This window comes from Lathamus discolor, chromosome 5, assembly GCF_037157495.1.
Source record: "Lathamus discolor isolate bLatDis1 chromosome 5, bLatDis1.hap1, whole genome shotgun sequence".
In the NCBI taxonomy this organism is placed as follows: domain Eukaryota; kingdom Metazoa; phylum Chordata; class Aves; order Psittaciformes; family Psittacidae; genus Lathamus; species Lathamus discolor.
In genome coordinates, this window is record NC_088888.1 from 39,030,845 (window position 1) to 39,052,610 (window position 21,766).

General features: G+C 36.6%; 1 protein-coding gene across 2 annotated transcripts in view; it reads left to right on the forward strand.

Annotated features, from left to right (window-relative positions):
- PRKN (parkin RBR E3 ubiquitin protein ligase) overlaps positions 1-21,766 on the forward strand; it is a 730,480-nt gene that overhangs the window by 311,989 nt on the left and 396,725 nt on the right. For both annotated transcript variants that reach the window (XM_065680442.1, XM_065680443.1), the window contains one exon: positions 20,210-20,293. In XM_065680442.1, coding sequence (XP_065536514.1) covers positions 20,210-20,293 — 84 coding nt within the window. The remainder of the gene's footprint in view (positions 1-20,209; positions 20,294-21,766) is intronic.

The following is a 21,766-nucleotide window of genomic DNA, read 5'->3' on the forward strand; positions in this document are numbered from 1 at the left end:
TTTTCTAGAGCCAGGTAATCACAGTTAATTTTTGAATAGCTATTTGTAGTTAGCTTGTTTTGTAGTATCAAGCAACCATGAAAGTCAGGATTCTGAAAGTGAGTTTCAGACTAAGAAATTCGCCAAGTATCAGAGAGATTTAGCTCTAAAGTTGGGTGTAGAAATTAGAAGTTTTTCCTTATGACCATGCCCATTGCTCCATAATGGGATCAGCAAGATCCAGAAACATTCCAGTTGGAACTCTTAATAGTCATCTCACATTCTCCTCTAGTATGATAATGTGTGACATAAATGTTCTTTTAGACAGTTTGCTATTGTCATGCTGCTCTCCTCCAGCATGCAAAGATAGCCAAAATTATCTCTTCAAATCCTTGAAATACTTTATTTTCTAATCTATAATTACATCCTCTAGTTAGCTATCTTGTATGAAATTCTTTGCAGAAATTAATTTTTTTTTTTAAATATATAATTTGGATTTATGTTAATCTTCAAGTAAAGATTTACAATCTATTTAAATTACTACCAAAGGCTACCCCAAACCCATTTCATTGTCTTACACTGGCTTTTTCTCTTTAAAAGCTCGTTTGGTATTTGTACACTAATGATCTTTAATAATTTTCTCTCTACTGTTAATGTTGGGCTATTGAAAAAAAGGATTTACTTTTTTTTTTTTTTTTAATCTTTCAATTTTTTTCCAATCCCAGTCACTCTCCCATCACTATGTATTGCAGAACAAAGTGCTATCTTCTTCTCTGCTCCTAAACCAACAGAAGATGGCTGGGTGAAGCGCCTGCTGAATTTCACATCTGGCAGCAAACAGAACAGTATCTGAGTACTGAAGCAAGAAGTAGTTGATGTGTTGAAAATAGGGTTTCACAGATTAATTTTTATGGATATCCACACTGAAGTGTTGTCTATAAGCATCTGTGAAGGGGAGTTATTTGGGGAAAAGATAATTTCTTTCATTTGATAAACAGTTTTTGGCATTTATTTCCCACCGTGCTAACTTAAGCATTCCCTCTCCTGTTACTTAGCCCATGCCCTTTTCTGGCTTTGTATCAAACATTGTTAAAGGCTGTTGATTCTCAAAAGAGTCTTTGAAGTGGCTATCTTCTGAAGAGCAGGCAAGGATATTTTTCTATAACCTTTAAGAAGTAAATAGAGGGGAGTGATGATCATGCATAGAGTGAAAAACATAGCTGCAGATTGACAGAAAGTAGTGCTTAAGCAAGTTATAAGAAATTGTATTTATTTATGATAAGCCTACCTTGACAAAACAAATACTGGGGATAATACAAAAGTTTTTACATATTGTGTGAAGTGACTGTTCTTGTTGAATTTGTGATTGAGAGCTTTGAAATAGCATAAGGATGGTCAGTTTTGAATGTAACTTTGCTATCGGTTATACTGTATACAGATATAAATGGTACAAATGAAAGTAATCTCTCTTCCTGTTTAGTTTAATAGAAAGAGCTCTAAGAAATAACTGTAGATCATAATGTTGACTTTACAGCAAAGGAGACATTACATTCTAATGAAAAATCTGCCATGAATCAGTTGTAATTTGCTCAATAATAATTTACACATGGTTGCACTTCATTGTGTGGAACAGAATGTAATCTGGCTTGATGACCTTTAAGTCCTCTTTTAAGTTACGTATCTAAAAATGTGATCTGCACTCAGCAACGTCCCAGAGTTGCATTTTGTACAGGGTTTTGAAATAAAAAGCTCTGCAAAGGCATAATTCATATTCAGTGTGTGGCTTGGCAGTACATTTTAACATTTATTCTCAGCTTTGTGCATAACTCTGATTTGTATTTTGTTCATGTCAAATTGTGATGTATTGTATTAGCGATTAAGAAGATGGTGCAGCCTGGAGCCAGGAATGACTGAGAGAAGAACACAAAATGTCTCTCCAAGAAAAAGATTTTAATACTATTAAAAATAATAAGAAGAATATCAACAATGTATGAGCTGCTTTGTAAAATACATTAACAATATGCCAGCTTCATTCCTAGAAAAGGATACTTTCAGATAAAGTGTGTTCTGCTGTTGAAAATGGCAAGCTCTTTTGAAAGCGAAAAGCTGTGCTCCTATCTGTGTTGTCAAAAAAAAAGCAGGGATCCTAGTAGTTTTGGGTTTGGTTTTTCATAACAGCTGTGGACTCTAATATGTAACTGGAAAACAGTATAATTAAACTCACTGTACTTCTTTTGGATAAAGCATAATCTTAAGCCTCTGGTATAGTTAGAATCACTGACAGCTTTGCTAACAGCAAAAGGCAACAATTACAAGTATCAAATTTAATTTTTCTCATCAGAAGCTCTTTTCCTAGGATACCTTAACCATTCTTCTATGAAGGCCTTCTATTTCTTTGCTTCTTACTTGTGAAAAAAATCTAATGGGACTGAATTTAGGTTTTCTCATCTCCTCTAAAGGCTTAATTTCTTCCCTGACACGCTACAGCAATATGTTCTGACTTGGTTAAGCAGCTGGACTGCTGTGACAGCAGGTTGCTGAGCCAGTGTTACCTCTCACAGGAATTCTCTGGATGTTTCACTATTGATACTAAATACATACACCTGCACAAATAAAGAGGTATAGCCATGGCATTACGGACATGTAACTTAAGGCTCAAGAGAAATAGGAGTGCATATTTGTGCATAAAAATTATTAACCATAAACCAGATTCACTGTAGTCCCCTACCTTCCCCCATGAGAAGCCATATAGATCTAGCTGAAAGAGGAAAGTGCACCTTTGCTCAAGACCATTCCTGTTGTCCAGGGCATGCTAGGATCCGCTTGTTAATTATTTCAGTTCTGGTTTATGTGCATTATACTATTAACTAATATAAGTGCATTAGCCACCTTACAGCTTGATAGATGATTGTGCTACCCTGGCATTTGGTGTATTCATCAATTTGACTTATAGTATGTTGGCATGCAATTGCATGCAAGAAAGCCCAAACATTACATCCCTTTTTAATTTTGTTCAAAATGTTGTCATGAGTTAAAGGGCTAGGGTTTTGTCATCTTTAATAAAAAAAGATTTTATCATCATCTGTCCTGGGTTCAGCAGTAGCAGTCATTTTTCTCCTTCTTAGGAGCTGGTGCAGTGCTGTGTTTTTGTCTTTCAGCTTGGGAACAGCACTGATAACACCAATGTTTTTAGTTGCTGCTCAGTAACGTTTACTCTGACCAAGGACTTTGTGAGTCTCATGCTCTGTCAGGGAGGAGGGGAAGCCGGGAGGAAGCAGAGACAGGACACCTGACCCAAACTAGCCAAAGAGGTATTCCATACCACAGCACATCATGCCCACTATATAAACTGGGGGCAATTACCCAGAAGGTCTAGATCGCTGCTGGGTTGGACTGGGTATCTGTCGGCGGGTGGTGAGGTGTTGTATTCTCTTCCCTTGTTGCTTCCCTTATCATTATCATTATTGGTGGTAGCAGTAGTGGTTTCTGTTATACCTTAGTTACTGGACTGTTCTTATCTCAACCCGTGGGAGTTACATTCTTTTGATTCTGCTCCCAGGGGGGCAGGGGGAGGAAAGGGCGGAGGGAGTGAGCCAGCAGCTGTGTGGTTCTAGGTTACTGGCTGGGCTTAAACCACGACATCATCAAATTAAAATGCCACCCAGATAGCAAAGTGAGAATGGAAATCATTTTCAAGTAATAAATTTTCAGAGTTTTTTTAAGATACAACATCTGAGATGTTATAAAATAAAGGTTCTTTCAGCCTTAACTAGATGCTCAATAATAGTTGTAATAAATTTATAAGTTTTGTATCTTTACTATGCTACACCACACAGATTACAAAGGTATTCTGTGGTTTAATATATGGTGACAATCTTACAATCAGTAAACTGACTGATCTGTACTGGCTAGGTTTTGTTATCCTTTAATTGTATTAAGACTAAAGACACCTGCCTCACTGGCACAGTCATTTCCCTCTTGCTGACTACCCCTGTGGATCTAACTTCATTTGGATTGCATAGGCACAGTGTCCTTTTTCACTGAAAGGCACCTAAATGAGCCATAAACACATCCTTGACTCTTTAACTGCAAACAAAAAGTGCATCCTCAGCATTTTTTGAGTAATTTTCTGATGACTGGTTTAGCCAGTTTAGGTGTATGTACTCTGGGCATGGCTGAGGGTATAATGCTTTCTGGACATACCACCAGAAAAGAATTTACCTGTGCATCTACCCAGAAATAATATTAGTAGCCTCCCAATATCTGGTTACAAAGTATAGATATGACTAACCTCAGTATATTACCCACATTCCCTATTCTCTAGCAGAAAGGATGTGACCTAAGTATAGCCATTGGCATTTGCAGAGACCCAAGCTCCTATATCCAGCTCTGGATTGACCCAGTCTTTCCCTGGATTAGCCCATTTGCAAGTAAGTCCAGGTGCTGTCTCAGCACACGTTATCAAGGCTTTGTCCTCCAGTTCCACCTCATCTCAGCCCTCACCTCGAGTCCACTAATTGTCCTGGCACTGGCCCAATGCCCCCAGCTGCCAGTCTCCAGTCTTATTTGACAACTCAGCTGCAGCTGATATAAACAATCAGTGATGATCCTGCTCACCTGTTTATAAGATGATTCTCTGGTTTTAGTTTGCTGCAGTCTTCTGTTGGATATTTCTGATTGAAGTAGGGGGAGAACTTTATCAGTCTTATCCTATGATAATATTTGAAGGTGGATTTCTATTCCAAAGGCTTTTTGGGCTCAGTTTCTTCTCCTGGAAAGAGGAGAGGTGTGTTTCTGGTAGGTGGTTGTTTTACCTGTCTCTCTGTAATGCTTGAACAGATTGAACTTCAACAGATTGGAATTATAAAATCTAAACATTTTCTTCTTTTTTCCTACTTGGATCTTTCAAAATCTGTTGGAACAAATTTCTTTCTAATGCTGGTGATTTCAGTGGGAATTAACTCTCTTTATTTAGACCCTTCTTTGTTTCCTTTCTCTTGTACCCCTCTAAACTCCTTCTTTCTTTGGGAAAACAAAATGAAATAACAGAAAAACCTCAAGTAAAAAAATAAGCCAAGAGAGTACTTTCCAGAACTATGCTGGTTTTTTTTTTTGTTTGTTTTTGCCTTAATTTACACAGGAATTTCTCATTATTAATTTACAGTATTTTAAGAAGTTACTTCCTTTTTCTTCCATTTGTCTCAAAGGAATACTTGGGAATTATATCTTCAGTTCATTAAAACTAATATTGCATGATGAGTAGAAACTAAATATGTTATGACAAGTTGACTTGAACTACTCCCTTTCACCTTAAGTCTGCTCTCTTTTGGGTGAAACTACTTAACATGAGACATGCTGTGGAATTACCTGATTTGAGGGAGTTTCAGTACAACTGATATCAAATATGTATTTCATCTTCCCCACAGTGTATTTCTGTGTCTGTTTGTATGTTCTACTAGAAATAAGAGCACTCGGGTAGATAGAGTACAGATGCTCAGTAGCTGATTCGTACAGTACTTAGAGAGGAAGTTTAGCCAGTAAATATCTGTGATATTCTCAGCAGGAACCAGACAACTGGAATTGCTGATAGGAGTGAAGGGGCAAAGTGCAGTTTAAATAATTTGTAGATATTTACACCTTTGCTGTGTTTTTTCCTGGTTTTTTTTCCCCCCTTTTTTTTTTTTTTTTTTTATTCCATGGTACAAAGGCATTAGCAAAAGTGACAGAAACGACTTATGAGCCATTTACTTGGGCTATCTGGAGGGATTTTATCTCACTTGGGTCATGGAGTTGAATTCTCTGGGAATTGGTGTTACTGTGATAGGCTCTATCTGAAGGTCTGGAGTGTAGAGATAAGACTTTAAGTCCGGCTGGAATTAAAAGCAATGGAATAAACTGGTTTGTAATGCTGTAAACCTTTTGGTTCAGATTCTGAAATGCCTCTAGATGGTAGTTCAAATCTCTTCCAGATGGAGGCTTGGCTCTGAGACCTGTATGCATGACAAACATTAGCAATGTCAAGGACTTTTTTGGAGCATGCACAGTGAAATCAGCCTTGCATGGTTTAGTATGCTTTTTGCTGTTCAATCTTACGGTTTTCTTAATATGGTGAGGAGGATGGTTTACTTGTTACAAAAGGCTAATTTTCCACTTCACTGTCACTCACACGTTTGTGGAATTTTTTTTTTCTTTTTCCTTTTAAAGGAAAACTAGGAGAGTTTTTGAAAGGTCATTGCTTCTATAATAAATGAGTCAAGGCTGAATATAGCTGGCATATGCATAAATTTGAGATAACAAGGATTGCTATAATGAAAACCATAAAACAGCTATATAGTAGCTATTAAGAGCTGGGGTGTTTTGGTTTGGTGTGCTAGGTTTGGGTTCTTGTTGTTGTCCACACTGCCCTTTGAGTTAGCTTTTCAAGAAAATGCTTTAAAATAGTGGATGCATGGAGACCTATAAACAAATGTGTATCTTCCATTTTGTAGTGTGCATTGTCAATTTCATCTAATTATACTGCATGATTACAGAAAAACATGAGTTCATAGCTTGCAACTAACTTCTTATCTTTAAAGTAAATACAGAATTAATCTAACTTCTGCTTAAGTGGTTGTAAATGATTATTTGTTTTTTTCCTGATCTTAAAATCAGGTGGTTTCCCACTTGAAAGAATATTTGTAGGAAGTAGAAGGAAGGTAGCGTAACACTGATGGGTAAAATGGCACTCTTATTAGTCTATATTACGGTTCTGTGTATTTATAATGTAATGTTACTGATCTCGGCTGTTACTGGCATTCCAAATTAATGAAGTTGTGAGAAGAAACATTAGATCCTGGTTTAACTTCCTCACACACAAAAAAAAAAAACAAAACAAAAAACAAATTTAATTAATCCTGTGGCAATTGTTTTATAGCTTTATTTTTGGGTACAGCCAAGTAAAGAACCTTATAACTTGAGGGGCAAAGAAGCTGTATGAAGATGACCAATTAGGTGGTTTTTCTCTCATCCAGAAAGGGTTCCCTGTATTCAAACCTTCTGGTTTTCATCAGAGGTGTTCGGTGTGTAGTAGGGGGTACCAGATTTTGCAACAAGGAGATACTCTGCTACATTGTAGCAAAGAGAATTGACTCAAATTGAAATTATCCTGTTTACAGAGTTTAAGTCTCTTCAGATACAGTGCTTGTTCAGGCCAGAACAGGCCAAAACTTGAAATAAAGAGAATAAAATAATAATGAAGAACAACTTGTGCCTAACATAGAAACTGAGTCTTGGAGAAATGTATAAGACATGGAATGGTGGGAATACAGTTATAAAGAGCAGTTGCGTAGAACTGAATGACTTGGCTAGTGTTTGTGTTTGAGGAAGTTCTGCACATCTTTGTTAATATACAGTGTGGTGTACTGCACATCTATATTGTGATTAAAGTGACAGTTCTGGGTCCTTTTCATTATAGCTAAATTTGTTATGGCAAAGCCTGTCTGATAAATAAAAAGTACTGATTAAACCACTGCCATAGGCACTGAACCATAAATTAGTCATAATATTAATTCTAGTTAATCACTTCAATTTTATTTGTTGCCACGGTTTACACTGAGCCATAAGCAAGGAAAACAACATCACTGTGATAGTTAGAATGTTAGTGTTGCGTTGTAAAATGCCAAGCATTCAAATAATGTATCTGTTGTCTTTCCTCATGACAAAAGAAATGGATATTAAAAGAGATTGCAATAAAAGAAAAGGAAACTCGTTCTTCAGAATAAAATGTGATGAAGCGTGTGGAAATGCAGATGAGTTTGCATTGATTGTCAAGCCAATGTGGATGTGCCCTGGTTTTATGTCTGAGGGCCTATTCTTTTTCTGAAACTAAAATGCTTGGCAGGCATGGTTTGCAATAGTCTTAGCCTGAAATGGATTCAGTAATTTGAATGCAAGTTATAACCTCCATAAATGAAATGCAGATATCATGTCTAGAAAACTTTTATTTGCCCTGTTCAGAATTCAGTGGGAATTGAGAGTTTACCATGAAATTAATTTTTTTTTTAATGTAGCTTCTTGATGTTCTATCTTGAATTGTAAATTTCAAAATATCTTGATAGCTGTTACCTTTTAAGGTGACCTATTTCTACACATTCTAATGCTGGTGAAGTGCCTTCAGACATGGCATCTACATGTGACTAGAGTTACTGATTTTGTACCAACACGTATCTTGCTCTACTGAGTTAGGAGGAAACCAAAAGCTTAATCTAGAAAAGCACTGATGAGCCTGAGACAGGGTTGATGCAATTATCCAAGTGATGCCTTGCTCAGCTGCCTTTTAAAATTTGCAGGTGTCTGTCTTTTCAGAACACTGGAGCACAGGGAAATTCAATGCTAAAGCTTAAAATTCTGCTTATTTAAGCAATCAGCTCCTGGAATTAAACAAGCAATTCGAAGCAGTTATGGAGAAATGCCTCATTTCTTTAACTTTATATTCTTCAAAGACTGGTGCATAAGATATTCACAGAGATAACCTTGTACAAGACAAAATTGAGTTGGCACAAAATTCAGGTGGTAGCAGTAACCCTTGTATTTTATGAATTGGCCCCTACAAAGCCTTCTGCCAGAAAATGGGAAAGTTGTGTTCAAATGCCCCTTTAGCCTGAGCTGGTTCACCTTTTCTGTGATTTGCATGAAAACCACAAAGATTGACTTGAAGCATTTACTGATTGCACCAATATGTAGAAAAATCAAAATTAATTAAAAAATAATTCAGAATTCATGCACAGAGATGTGGAGATTTAAAAAAAAAAAAAAAGGCTGAGCTAGTCTTTAAAGCATTGCTTTAGGAGAAGTAATCTCAGAATTTGATACTAGATTTTAGGAATATGCCTCTGTTATTAAATATGCCACAAAAATGATAAGGGGAATGGAGCACCTCTTCTGTGAGGAAAGGCTGAGAGAGTTTGGGTTGTTCAGTCTAAAGAAGAAAAGGCTCTGGGGTGACCTTATAGCAGCTTTTTGGTACTTAAAGAGGGCTTGTAAGAAAATGGGGACAGACTTCTTTTTAGGGTCTGTTGCAATAAGCCAAGGGGTAATGATTTTAAACTGAAGGATAGTAGATTTAGATTACACATAAGAAAGACTCATTTTATGATTGGGGTGGTGAAACACTGGAACAGGTCAACCAGAGGGGTTGTAGATGCCTTATCCCTGGAAACATTCAACATCAGATTGGACAGGGCTCTGAGCAGCCTATTTTGGTTGAAGATGTCCCTGCAACTGCAGGGAGGGTTGAACTCAATGACCTTAAGAGGCCCCTTCCAACCCAAATCATTCTATGATTTAGTGACTCTCAATAAACTGCTCCTTGTACAATGCAGTAAGTTGATGGCAAGGGCAAGATCCTGAACTTTGCTTTCATGTCAAACTTCTGGAGGTCAGACATCTAGAATTTACTGAGTAGCTGTATAAAGTGGCTTTGTGTGTGGGTTTGTTTTTTGTTTAATCAGTGCTTGTATTCTTCAAGAGATTTAACATAGCAGATAAGATTCAGAAAAAAAATTGGGTACCATAATCCGAAACAGCTTCATAGCTGAAGGATTTTCTGCTGCAAGAAGAGATCCTGTACTATCTGTCCAGAAACACCAGAGCAGCAGTTTTATTTTACAGGGGTGAGGGCTCCCTTGTCCTTATTTTTTTGTATATGTGTTTTGGTCCTTTCTCCTGCCCTTTTTTTTTTTTTTTTTTTAATAGTTACTTTCTAGGCTGTCTTACTAACCACTCTCACTAGCATTTGTATGCTCAGAGTTCTGCCTGCCAGCCAGGGGCTCTGTGTGATGGATGGGGTCTCTCATAAAGCTTTTACTGACCTGCCTGGCACAATCTTAATTCTTTAACAATAGCTATATGCTTGTGTAAAATGCTTAGTGAATCATTGTTTTATTTCCTTTGTATATTAGCAGGATCATGCTGGGTGAGGAAAATTGAAACCAAACCCTAAAAGCACCATGCTTGCAACATAACCTTAAATGAATCTTGAATGAATCTGAATAAGCCACCTGATGCAGGGTTTCCTGTATTTTTTAATAACTGTAATAAAGATGCATTCACCTGTGAATGCTGTGATGGGCATGTAAAGTTTGTAGGAATTATAACACTCAAATAACAATGACTGCAATGCTGTTTAGTTTGGTTTTTTTATATTATTTTATTTAAGTCTTTGATAGCCTATTAGCTTTCTTTTTGGAACATAAGAATATTGTTGCTGAAGTTGGTATAGTTTTGTCTTTCAGGGTTTCTGATTATGTGTAAAATCAAAAATGGGCTATATAGCAATCTAATTTCTTTAGATACTACAGTGTGTAATCTTGATTTTTACAGTTGTATATAACTGCAGTAACTGAAAAAATTGCTTGAATGCCTTATGAAGTTAGTCTATTGCTAGTGGCCCTTTTGCTTTAGACCTGTGTGGATTAGTTGAGATTTGCTCTTAGTAAAAATGTGGAATGGATTCTTTTTATTTTCTTCATTAATATATCTAGTATCCTCAGAGCATGGGTCTTTCCACAGGAATGGAAAGGTGACCATTTGGACAAAGTAAAAATGATGCAAATAAGGGTGCAGTGGACAATAGCTCAGAGAGGGAAAGGAAAGAGCAGGAACTTTCAGAACTCAATTCAATTTCTCAGCTGCAGTTGCTGTACTTGAATTTGGCTTTGTGGGAAAGTTCCACTGAAATACCTGGCCAAGAACAAATTAAGAATCACTTGTGTGAAAATTGTTTGCACTAGCAACACAATGTGTATTGTTGCTGAAGAGGTGACTCTGGGAACTTTTGTCTTGGGTGTCTCTGTACGAGTCTTCATTATTTAGTTGAAATCAGTGGGATTACTCTTGCAAACCTGTGTCCTACAATACAATATGAAAGAAAAGAAAGACCACAACTTACTTGAAAACATCTTATTCACAGGTTTGTTTTTTTCCTGGTTTTGTTTTGTTTGGTTTTTTGTTTGGTTTGGTTTTTGTTTGTTTGTTTTTATTAAAAACAAACAAAAACTACCCAAATCTCAAAGATACCTGTGAAAAGAAAGAAAAAGTGATGATCATTAAAATAACAAGATGGATATTATTTTTACTATACTTACCTGTATCTTCAGTTAGAGATGCAATTCTCTGATGCTTGAACATAACTAGCACACAGGAAGTCTTCCAAATTGCTCAGCTGCAAGCAGTTCAGCAAGTTGTAAGCTACTTCATTTTGGGGGAGTTATAACTATTGACCTAAAACTGTCAATTTACTAATCAGGCTGGGCACTCTGAAAGGAAAATTTCATCTCTAATGTACCACTAGAAATCAGACCAGTAGGTTCAGTCCCACACAGACTTAAACCATGTGATTAACATTATTCATATGAGAAATAATACTGAAGTAAAGCTGTTCATGTGCTTTATTGTTTGCTCTAATGACCAAAGTCAATAATAAGCAAAATATTTCTTCTGATGGATTCTGTAGTCTAAGTAGCTACCTCAAGTCCTCCCATTCCTATTCCACAAACCACTTTAAAACTAGACCCAGGAGTAACTTAGTAGTCTTCTTTTATACTGTGCTCCCTGCTGTATGGGAGATGCCATGTCAAAGGGGCTGTGGCAAGTTGGTTAGTTTTACCTGCAATGAGGTGTGGCGCAGGAGACATTCTCACTGCAACTCTAGTATGACATGCAGAGTAACATCATTCACAGTAGCATGTATTAAAATGCAGGGTGAGAGTTAAAACTCCTGTGTTGTTAAATAACATACAGGTTGCCTCTTACATCCATATATCCTATCAGTTGTGTCCTAGTCTATTAGTGTCAGTCCTTGCAGAAATGTAAGGAAACTAAGTTTTGGAACAAAAAAATTACTCTGTTGCTGCTAGAAGTGGCCTCTACAGGTCTGTGTAAACTGTGGGTAAGCTTTAATTACTTCTGCCTTTGTGATAAGCTTTGTGGCTAAGCAGAGGATTTTGGTTAGGAAGGTTGCCAGTCTGGCAGGTTTAACCTCCGTTACATTATTATTATTTAGCATAATAAATTTTAAAGTATTGTAAATGGAACATCTATAAAAGTCCAGCAAGCACTCCCTAGCTAAATCAGTAGTAAACTCTTTTATAAACTGTATTTTTACCTAGTGGTGGATGCTTTTAGGCTGTGATTGGGGAATTTGGAGAAATGTGTTTTGTGCTAAACTGGATACTGCTGTTCAGAGTCTTACTTTGGAACAAAAATCATAATGTCTGTATGATATTCTAGCATTCAGTAGAAGTATAGCAAGTAACTTACTTGATAAATATAGCCTAGTTGTATTCATAATTGTCAAGATAAAGAATGCTGAAATAAATACGGAACTTTGTATTAATGTTATGATGCAAATAGATTCATTTCTTCTGAACTGAAATGAGATCCCCAATCTCTTTGCTATTAGGGTAGTACCATATGAATCTTCTCTGCTGAGTTTAATTGAGTATTGCTTGCCTAACAGCTAGATTTTTCTTAGTAAGTGCTTCAAAAGATTATCAGATTGCTCTCCTAAATTAAGCTTGTTAAGAACTTATAAAATGTGGATTGGTGTATCAAAGTCTTAATTATTCATCTCCATTACTGCACTAATAAAATAGGATGGAAGTTTTTATTTCAATGTGTCATATCCATACTATGCTCAGAAGAAATAATCTAGCATTCAGCAATGCTGCTTTAATGACAAATGTGGAATGTGAAGAACAAATCATGTTCTGGGTTAGGGATGCTGGGGAAAAAAGTAAGAATGTACTGGTTTACCAATAGTAACATCCTGCTTAACTATTTTTTTCTGTCAAAGAAAAGCCCTATTCTTTCTTCCTTCTCACAGACTCTAGACTTTGCCTAGTTATTCTGAGGTTTACTAGCTGCTGACCCTTCTTCAGACTTACCTATCTGTTCCAAGACATTCATGAGCCTCTAGGATCTGACTATTTGTAGCTCTCTTGCGAGTCACTTGCTTTGATATGTTATAGAGGCAGCATAATAAGAAAAAATCTTGGAAGATGCTACATTTTAGAGAAGCAGATGAGCTTTATCAGGTGATACTGGGAAGCAGCTCTGATTACTTATAAAAAATATCTATGCAGTTGTAGGAAAATGCATTTCCTCATGAAATTATTTTACTAGGCTGAAGTGTTTGTATTGTGAAAGGGAGTTCAAACTCGTATAGAAAGGAGTAGAACAAAACAACAGCAAAAAGGCTGTATGATCCCCGTAAAGTTGGGTTAGGTCTGTGACAGTAGGCAAGATCTAATTCTGTTCTTGTAATGTTAATCGCTTGTGTTAATGTGTTTGCATATATATATTTACTGCCAGAGTACATTTTGTTTCCTACTACATCTGCGGGATAGAGTTGTCTGTCTTGGCATGGGAAGCAGTGAATTGCAGTAGCTTGGTGTGGATGCCAATTACACTGGCAAAAAGAAAGTCAGTTTTTATTAGGTAACCTTAACATTTTGGGAACTTTGTCTTGTTGCCTCAGGATACTAAAATAAAGCTGAGCAATCACCATATAACGGTTAGGTCTGCAAATACTCTCATGTAGACAGGTCAATAGTCATCATTTTGCAGAGGAGCCTGAGTACTTGCATGTTTTGCATTAGATTCAGCACTTTTCCAGTAGCTTGTATGCTGATTTTTTTTAAACCCTCTCAAGTACCTGAAGTTATTTCTTACATAATCTTAAAAATCCTTCTGCATTAATACTTACCCCTTGGTTGGGTCACTTGCTCAACATCTTAATGATTTATGTCTCTCGTGTAGATATTAGGAGGTACAAAGATGTGTTTTAATGATTTCTGCTGCATGTTGTTCACTGGGGTTGAATATAAAGCAGGGGAAATACAAAGTATTAAATACATGGATAGTTTCCAGCCTTTTAAATGAGTCAGAGTCTTTATACTGCTGACCTCTGCTTCTGACCTTTCCCTGACTTCACAGGTCAACAATTATGTCAGCAACTGCATTCTGAATAATTTTTCATGTGGGGTCTCCAGACAGTATTTCTGTTCTTGGAGGGTTTTTTTTTCTTGAGTGGTCTTTGACCAAAATTCAGTTGTAGTTCTTCACTACAAAATCAGATCTTGGCTACTGAATGGAAAGTACACCGGGAGTAGAGGAGCAGAGTATATTGTCCGCTGTACTGGGTACCAGTACAACATACTGGTGGAATGTACATGGGTTTCCGGTACTTCCCTGATACATTAAAAAAGGTCACATCAATCATCCCTGTTCTTTATATTCTGCATAGGAGCTTCATTTCAAATGTAATATGTCATTCACCAACTCTCTCTAGTCTTCCCCCTGGAAAACATAAGGAACAACTGCCATACATCCAAATAATAGAAATTTCCATACCTGGTTATTTGGGCAATACACGGCCCAAATGTGTTTGACATGGCTTTTTCTGTTCAGTGATATACTGCTCTATTTCTTTATTCATTCTGTCATTTTCCCATTTGTACACCAGAAAATTCTTTTTAGATAAATCCATTTTAATGCTTAGTTTTCTCTGTGAGCCATTTGGCTGTGTACAAGAGGGGCAAGTTGCTTTAATCTTGCAATCAGAAGGCTTTGTTCTTCTCGTAGTTTGTTCTTGATTAATGCAAAGTAATAATTGCAAACAGTACAGCTTGCAGTGTTACAACAGTATGAGTGATTTGCTGGCCTGCAGTTTGACAAGCTTTTCTTAGCCTCAAGAAAGAGGGAAACCAAAATTGCCTTTCAAATTGTTTATCTCACCAGAATTCCTAATTTTATTTTGATGCAATTATAGCAATGGCATTTAGTAGTGCTGTTGCTAAAGAAACATTAGCATTTAGCATACACAGGCTTTTGTGGGGTTTTTTTCTTTCTCTTTTTTTTTTTTTCCCCAGGGCAAATGCCTTTTTTGCCCTTTTTTTGTTGTTGTTGTTTATTTTTTTGTTTGAAGGTGGAAAACTAAAATTCTCAAGCATGTTGAAACTTTTGGAAGTGTATTACTTTATCAGTAGTGATAAAATATGGACCTGAAGAATGCCAAGCGCAGACATTGGGGGAGGGGAGATTTGCTCCTTCTTAAAAATTTGGAAAGTGAGGCATAAAGTTTTGTAGGTTTGGGGATGTTTTTATTTTTTTGTTTGTTTGGTGGTTTGGTTTCGGTTTTTGGAGGTGGGGGCTGTTTTGTTATTCTTTTCCCTCAGCTGCTCACTGTCAGACAGGCACAAACTCAAGGTGTTCTGCCAGTCCACCTTGGACTTTTCCTGCTGAATTAATTTGTCCGTTAAGAACTTTAACACTTGCTAGAACAAAGAGAAAATGCTGTTGACTTAATCTGGCTCTGGCAGACTTTCTTAGGGGGTTTATGCCAATCATAATAGTTAAAGATATGTTGGATAGGTTGGCTTTTCTATAAAGGAAAAAATAGGGAGTTGTTATCTACAGCATGAATGAAACACTGAGTAATCACTGATAGCGTGGAACTGTGCTACTAGCTCCCTATGTGTGTGCTTTTAGCATGCCCTAAGTGGAAGATGACATATTCCTATTTCAAACAGATGCTTCATGCAAAAAGTACCCTTGTGTGCCTGAGAAATGTCGTGAGGAAATTGTTGCAGAGTGAGAGTGCTAAAAGTTCACACCAGGCCTTAGAGCACAGTAGTTTTCCCTCATAGGCAAGACCTTAAGGTGACCACAAAATTCATGCTATTGTTGTTACTATTAATAAATATATTGCTATATTAAGCATATTTGGACCTGATCTTTCACTAATTGTAGTTGAATTTTAACAGTAGTCAATATTGCATCAATTCCTTTCTGTTCTAGTTTCTTTAAGGATGCTTTTCTGTTTCTTTTATGCGAATCAATGGCCTGTTTCTGAACTGTTATAAGACTGTGGCTTACTCAACATAGTGGTGTGGTATCAAATCCGTTTTCAATGTGCACTTTCATAGAATCTCATTGAACCTCGTGAATGGTTCTATATGTGTTTTCTTTCTTGCCAAAGAATTACTATGCCTTCTTACATGCAAACTACTGAACACCTGGGAATTTTTCTCCTGAAATAAACTCAGTGAAATTGAACTATTAAGTCTGTTAAAAAGTTAAGATTGAAATACTTTTATCTTATGAAATCAACATAATTATGAGGGTTGATAACAGCACATACCTGTGGAACTGCTTTTGTAAGACATTTAAATTATTTTGGTGTGTAGCAGTCTTGCGACTATTTTTGTGTGTATATTGACATAATATCATTAACTTTGATAGTCTAGTATTAATTGCACAAAGATGAAATAGCAGGAAGATTTACTGCTGATGTTGTCATGACCAGGACTAAAGTGGTTGTGCTTGGGGTTTGGGTAGGTTTTGTTTGGGGCATTTGTGGCTTTTTAGCTTTAGGGTTCGTTTTCAGTTTATTTGGTTTTTAATGAGTGTTTCCTTCTGTGCCTGTCCCCTCCCTGACCCTGAATTTTATACAGCATGCTTCCTTTTTATTCCTCATCCTTTCTTTCTAGTGTCCTCTTTCCAAGTATGGGAAGGAAGGAAACTATGTAAGGATTATCCAAATATATACAAACCTACTGAATTCCTCTAAAACTGAAAAAAAACAAATGTTCTAATAAATGTATACAAACAAACATGCATATGAAGGAAGAGGGATAGATCTTAAGGAAATGTTAACTTGTTAATTTTGCTTTTCTTTAGCAAGTCAGTGAGTTACACAGTATCCTCATGGAGCAAAAAATCTGAGCCTGAATCATAGAATCATAGAATAGTTAGGGTTGGAAAGGACCTTAAGATCACCTGCTTCCACCCCCCCTGCCATGGGCAGTGACACCTCACACTAAACCATGCCACCCAAGGCTCTGTACAACCTGGCCTTGAACACTGCTAGGGATGGAGTAAAGAAAAAAATATGTAAGACTCCCGTTAACAGCCATTTGACCAGATGATGGCAGTGACTAAAACTGCAGAAAATTGAAAGCTTGAAAATGTAAGAAAAAATTTATAGTATCATACTTGAATTGCTTTCATGTAAATTATGTAAGTATCATGACAAACCATCATCCCAAGAGTGAACTTTTTTAGTTTCTATCAGGTTGTGTTATGGAAGAGTTGGTCAAAGAACCTGCAAGAGAAGGTGATTGAGAGGACATGGTTTATAATGTTAATAACAAAGACCCAGTCTTTTAGAATGACTGTAGTATATTTATATTTAGCAGCTTCCCAAAATCTGAGAAAGGCACAAGTGATCGTGCTTAATTTTTAGAAAGATACATAGAAGTAAAGAGTGCTTGCTGACAAGAAGCTAGAAAGGGCAGCTAAGAATTTAAACTTTGGAGGAGACGTGGGACTTGTATTGGAATCAAAGATTACGAGCACAAAAACTTAAGAAGAACTGAACAGAAGCTGACATGGCTAAATTATAGGGGTAGAAAAAAAGGATGGGGAAATGTTATTAGAATCAAGGATGCATCTCAGAAAAATGAGGAATGAGGAATTTAAAATGGAACATAAGAAAACCTGGGGTGGGGGGGGGGAGGAACAACAAACAACCCCCCCCCAAAAAAAAAAAACAACAAAACCAAACTAACAAAATAAGCACGTAATTCCAGCACCTTCAATATAAAAATGCAATTAAGCAAGCAAAAAGCTTATAACTTGTCAACAGCATGAAAACTGTTACTGAGCTCTTTTAAAGTATAAAAGGGGCAGAAAGCATACGAGCATTTTAGATGATTGCTATATAAGAAGAAATATTTGGTGAGGATGGAGTATGCAGTTGGTTCATCCTCGTGAACGAGCAGATGGGCTCAGTATGGAGAAGCCCAGGAAGCATCTATGAAAAGACCCTCCGTGGACTTCAGTATGCAGACTTCATCTGGTGTCAAAGTGGCAGATGGAATTTAATGTATGTTAATATTAAGTGATATGTGCTGGGAAGATAAACCTGAATTTTATATACACATGATAGATCTTGTGATAACTATTACATTCAGGAATGACATATAGGAGCTATTACAAATAATTCCACCAAAATGCTGCCTCTGTGCTTAGTAACCACCAGCAAATTGCATTTTAATAATTAAAAAAAAAAATCAAAAAACCAAACAAATCCAGAGACTCTGTTTTCCCATTTACTAGTCCAGCATGTAAGTAAGTCTTGCATACTGTGTCATGTTTATTGTTGTCTAAAATATCAAGAGAGTAAAATGTTAGTCAGTCTGCTTTTATCTGTATGAGGAATGGAAGGGAAACTGCTTGAGAGGTATGTAGAGATCTATACAATATTTGGTGGCATGGGGAAAAACAAATAAATGGGGGTGTGTTGAATTAAGCCTTTGGCTACTGAGTTGAAAACAAGTACTTTACACAATACCTGAAGGAAGCTCTGCTGTTCTTCCTACGAAGTCTCAACTTTGCAGGAGGTCAAAATCCATTGGAAGAACTGGTGGGAAAGTTGATTTCTATAAATGTTTTGAATAATTTAATGCAATTTTGGGTGGGGGGAAAAATTGGTTTGGGTTTGGTTTTGTTTGGTTTTTTGGGGTTTTTTTGGGTGGTTTTTTTGTGGGGAGTGGGGTGGAATTTGTGGTTTTGTTGTGGTGGCTTTTTTGGTGGGGCTTATTTGCCACAATTTCGGGTATTCTTACTTTTTACTAGCTGTACTATACTGCAGCTGTTTTTCTCCCAACAAGTCAAATCTAACAGCAGTCACCCCTGTGTTTGCCTGCAATACTATTTACATGTTCAAGCCCTTTTTTACCATTCTCAAATGCCAGGACTTCAGCTATGACAGTAGCAAGGAGAGCTGTTTTACCTGGTTTTTAGGTAGGCTGGATCAATCTTTTTATAGCCAAGTTTATATTACTAACTTAGTTCAAAGCTATCTCACACATATCTGCACTAGGCTGAGGAGATGCCTCATACAGAAGTATGAAGAAGATGGATCTAGACGTGGTACTAAATTACTTTGTAATCCAAACATGTCTTAAGTAGGGATTAATTTCACTAATACATGTTTTGACTGCCATATAATTTCTGTTCTGGGTAAAGTTTTCATTTTATTCCTGGGTAGTGAAACTATCCTAAACACTGAGTAATCCAAGTAGTAAATGTTTTTTAGTTGTCCATATCTGCTATGTATGTGGATATTTGTAGCTTCGTAGTTCTTTATCTGATGAATTTTTATTTTCTATTAATTAAATATTAGCTGGTGTGAGATTACTATTAAGACTTGCTAGCATATTGTAAAATTTTTGTGCTGTGTAATATTTTCATAAATGTTCCTAACTGTGCCATAGATATAAATATTCTTCTTTGATAAATCATCCTGTTAACCATACTGGTTTGCAATTCTGAATAATTAAGATGATTATAATCTTTACTTTGTGTTTTGTAGTACACACATAAATTAATTTTTTATATTCAAGAAGTGGAAGCGAAGTTTGCTAAAGATTTTCTATCTTGTTACTGTGTTTTGGGGACATGAGGGAAGTTGTTATTAACAGTGACAAATAAATCTTGAAGCTAATGTAAATGTCCAGGAATCTACTAAGAATTTTCACTTTACATTTTCATTATGTTGTATTATGGTTAGGTAAAGGCTTTATCTGGTGACAAAAAGTCTAATTAATTTACAGAGAACACTATCAACATTCGTGAAAATGAATGCCGCAGCCCATGAAAACAGAAACAGATTTCAGTGAAATTAGAGCCATTAAATACTTAGACCAGGTTAGCTTTTCTGTACTTTGTTTCTGTGTTACGCTTCAGTCTTTAACTGTGTATTCTTCTTCCAACTACTGTGGGTTTTTTTCCTTTTTCCCTCCCTACTCTGCTGCAGACCAAGGAGCAAACAGTGTTGAACCAGAAGATGAGTCTTTGTAGTGTGTGTGGTTTTTTTGTTTGTGGTGTTTTTTTTTTTTTTTAGCCAGAATTAAGTCAGTCCCTGTCTTAAGATGGAAAGAAAAAAATACCTGCTGTTTCAACCTCAGCATAGAGGGGTTGTAGGTTTTGTCAGTGACTGAGACTTACTGATGAATATTGTAATATAATCTGATGGGGCTTTTTTTCAGCATAAGCTTATTAAATTGTCTAGCTGAAGTTTAAATTGATTAGGGCTGGAAAAGTGGCAACAAAACAACTTCTATATGTTTACTTGTTATGTAGGCTAAAGCCTCTGCTTTATATATGCTTTGGTTTTCTTTTGAAGGGTCCATCTTGCTGGGATGATGTGCTGATGCCCAACAGAATAAGAGGTGTTTGCCAGTCCCAAATGTGCAACGGAAACGTAGCGGTAAGATTTTTGTCATATTTCACCAAGTATTGTGGCACTTACAAGAAAAAGTATTTGTAGGAATTCTAACCATGTTAGAATTGCAGAAGTAGATGTAAACTGACATGTATGGTACACTTCCAAAGAGCTGTTCAGCATCAGATAACGGATCTCAAATGTTTAGCAAAAGGGAGCAACTTGGTCAGTTGCTGCTTGGAATGAAGGAGAAAATTGTTTTATATCATCTCTTTCACTGAAGTAGAACTCTTACATATTCAAGTATACATAAGTTAAATGAAGAATGTAATACTTCAACATTTATGTCAATACTTATTTTATAACTATTGTAGAAATTTGAAGCTTTCAGGACACTGATAATATACACGCCTTCTTGCATATCAAATCTTTCAAATCTGATTTTCAGGCTTTGCCCACAGAAGTAGATTCTTCTCACCAGTTATTTTACAACCTGTTCTCCCACATGCTTATCTTTCCTTTGCTTCTTGAAGTGACATCAATTAAAACCCTGAGTAAGAAGCGGCATAGACACCTCAAATTCTTAAGGAACGTTTTTCAAAGCATTATTTTAGTAAACTTATATCTGTTAATGCATTAGATATTGTTTAATACTGAAGAGGTCTTAGAGGTATTTCCTTCTCAGGAAAAAGCCTAATTTGAAGTGATTGTTCTTGATGTAACTTTTAGAGGTAAACACAAAACTTCATATGTATGAAAGGACTGTGTTCATCAAATATTTGCAGACTGGGGTGACATGAGTGCCTTTTCACAGGCACTCATCTCATCTGGTGCAGTCTTCTCTTTTTCTTCCCAGCAAGACAATTGTGAAGTAGCACATCCGTGCAGGTTCATAGGTGTCTCTTGCTTGGCCACAGATGGTGTCAAGAATTTTTTTCTCTAGCTTTAGGTACCAAACAGTTGTTTTAACAGCATGTGATTTATGGTTGTCTCCATGCATGGCCAAAAAGATGAAGTCCTGCAGTTTTCAGGCTTCTGCTTCTCAGTGTGCTCCATATAGTAGTTGCTCATGTAGCTCAACCACTCTTTTGAAAGTGGCAGGTAGTAGACATACATGTGCTATTCTCTCAGCAATACTCTGCTAGGTATGTAAAAGAAAGCACCACTTTGCCTCAGGGCAGATTGGCTGTATCTGCCTGTTATGCTTCAGGAACTACTGGTAAGAGTTGATTGCCTGATCAACTTTTGCTCCCTGTTTGTTGTCACTGTGCTACTACCATCACTGGGGAGAAGTCCTTCCTGTTTTCTTTAAAGACACAGGAAAGTTAAGATGATAAAGTGTGCTTTTGTCAAGGACGTGGGTCTCCTTGACAGGTATCCAGCTTGAGCCCTTATACGCAAAAGCACATAATCAAAATTCTCAGTCTTGTCACCTCCTGGGACTCTCAGAACATATCTGACTACTTACAGTGGGTTGGTTTTTTGTTTTTTTTTTTTTTTTTTGATGTAGTGTGGGTG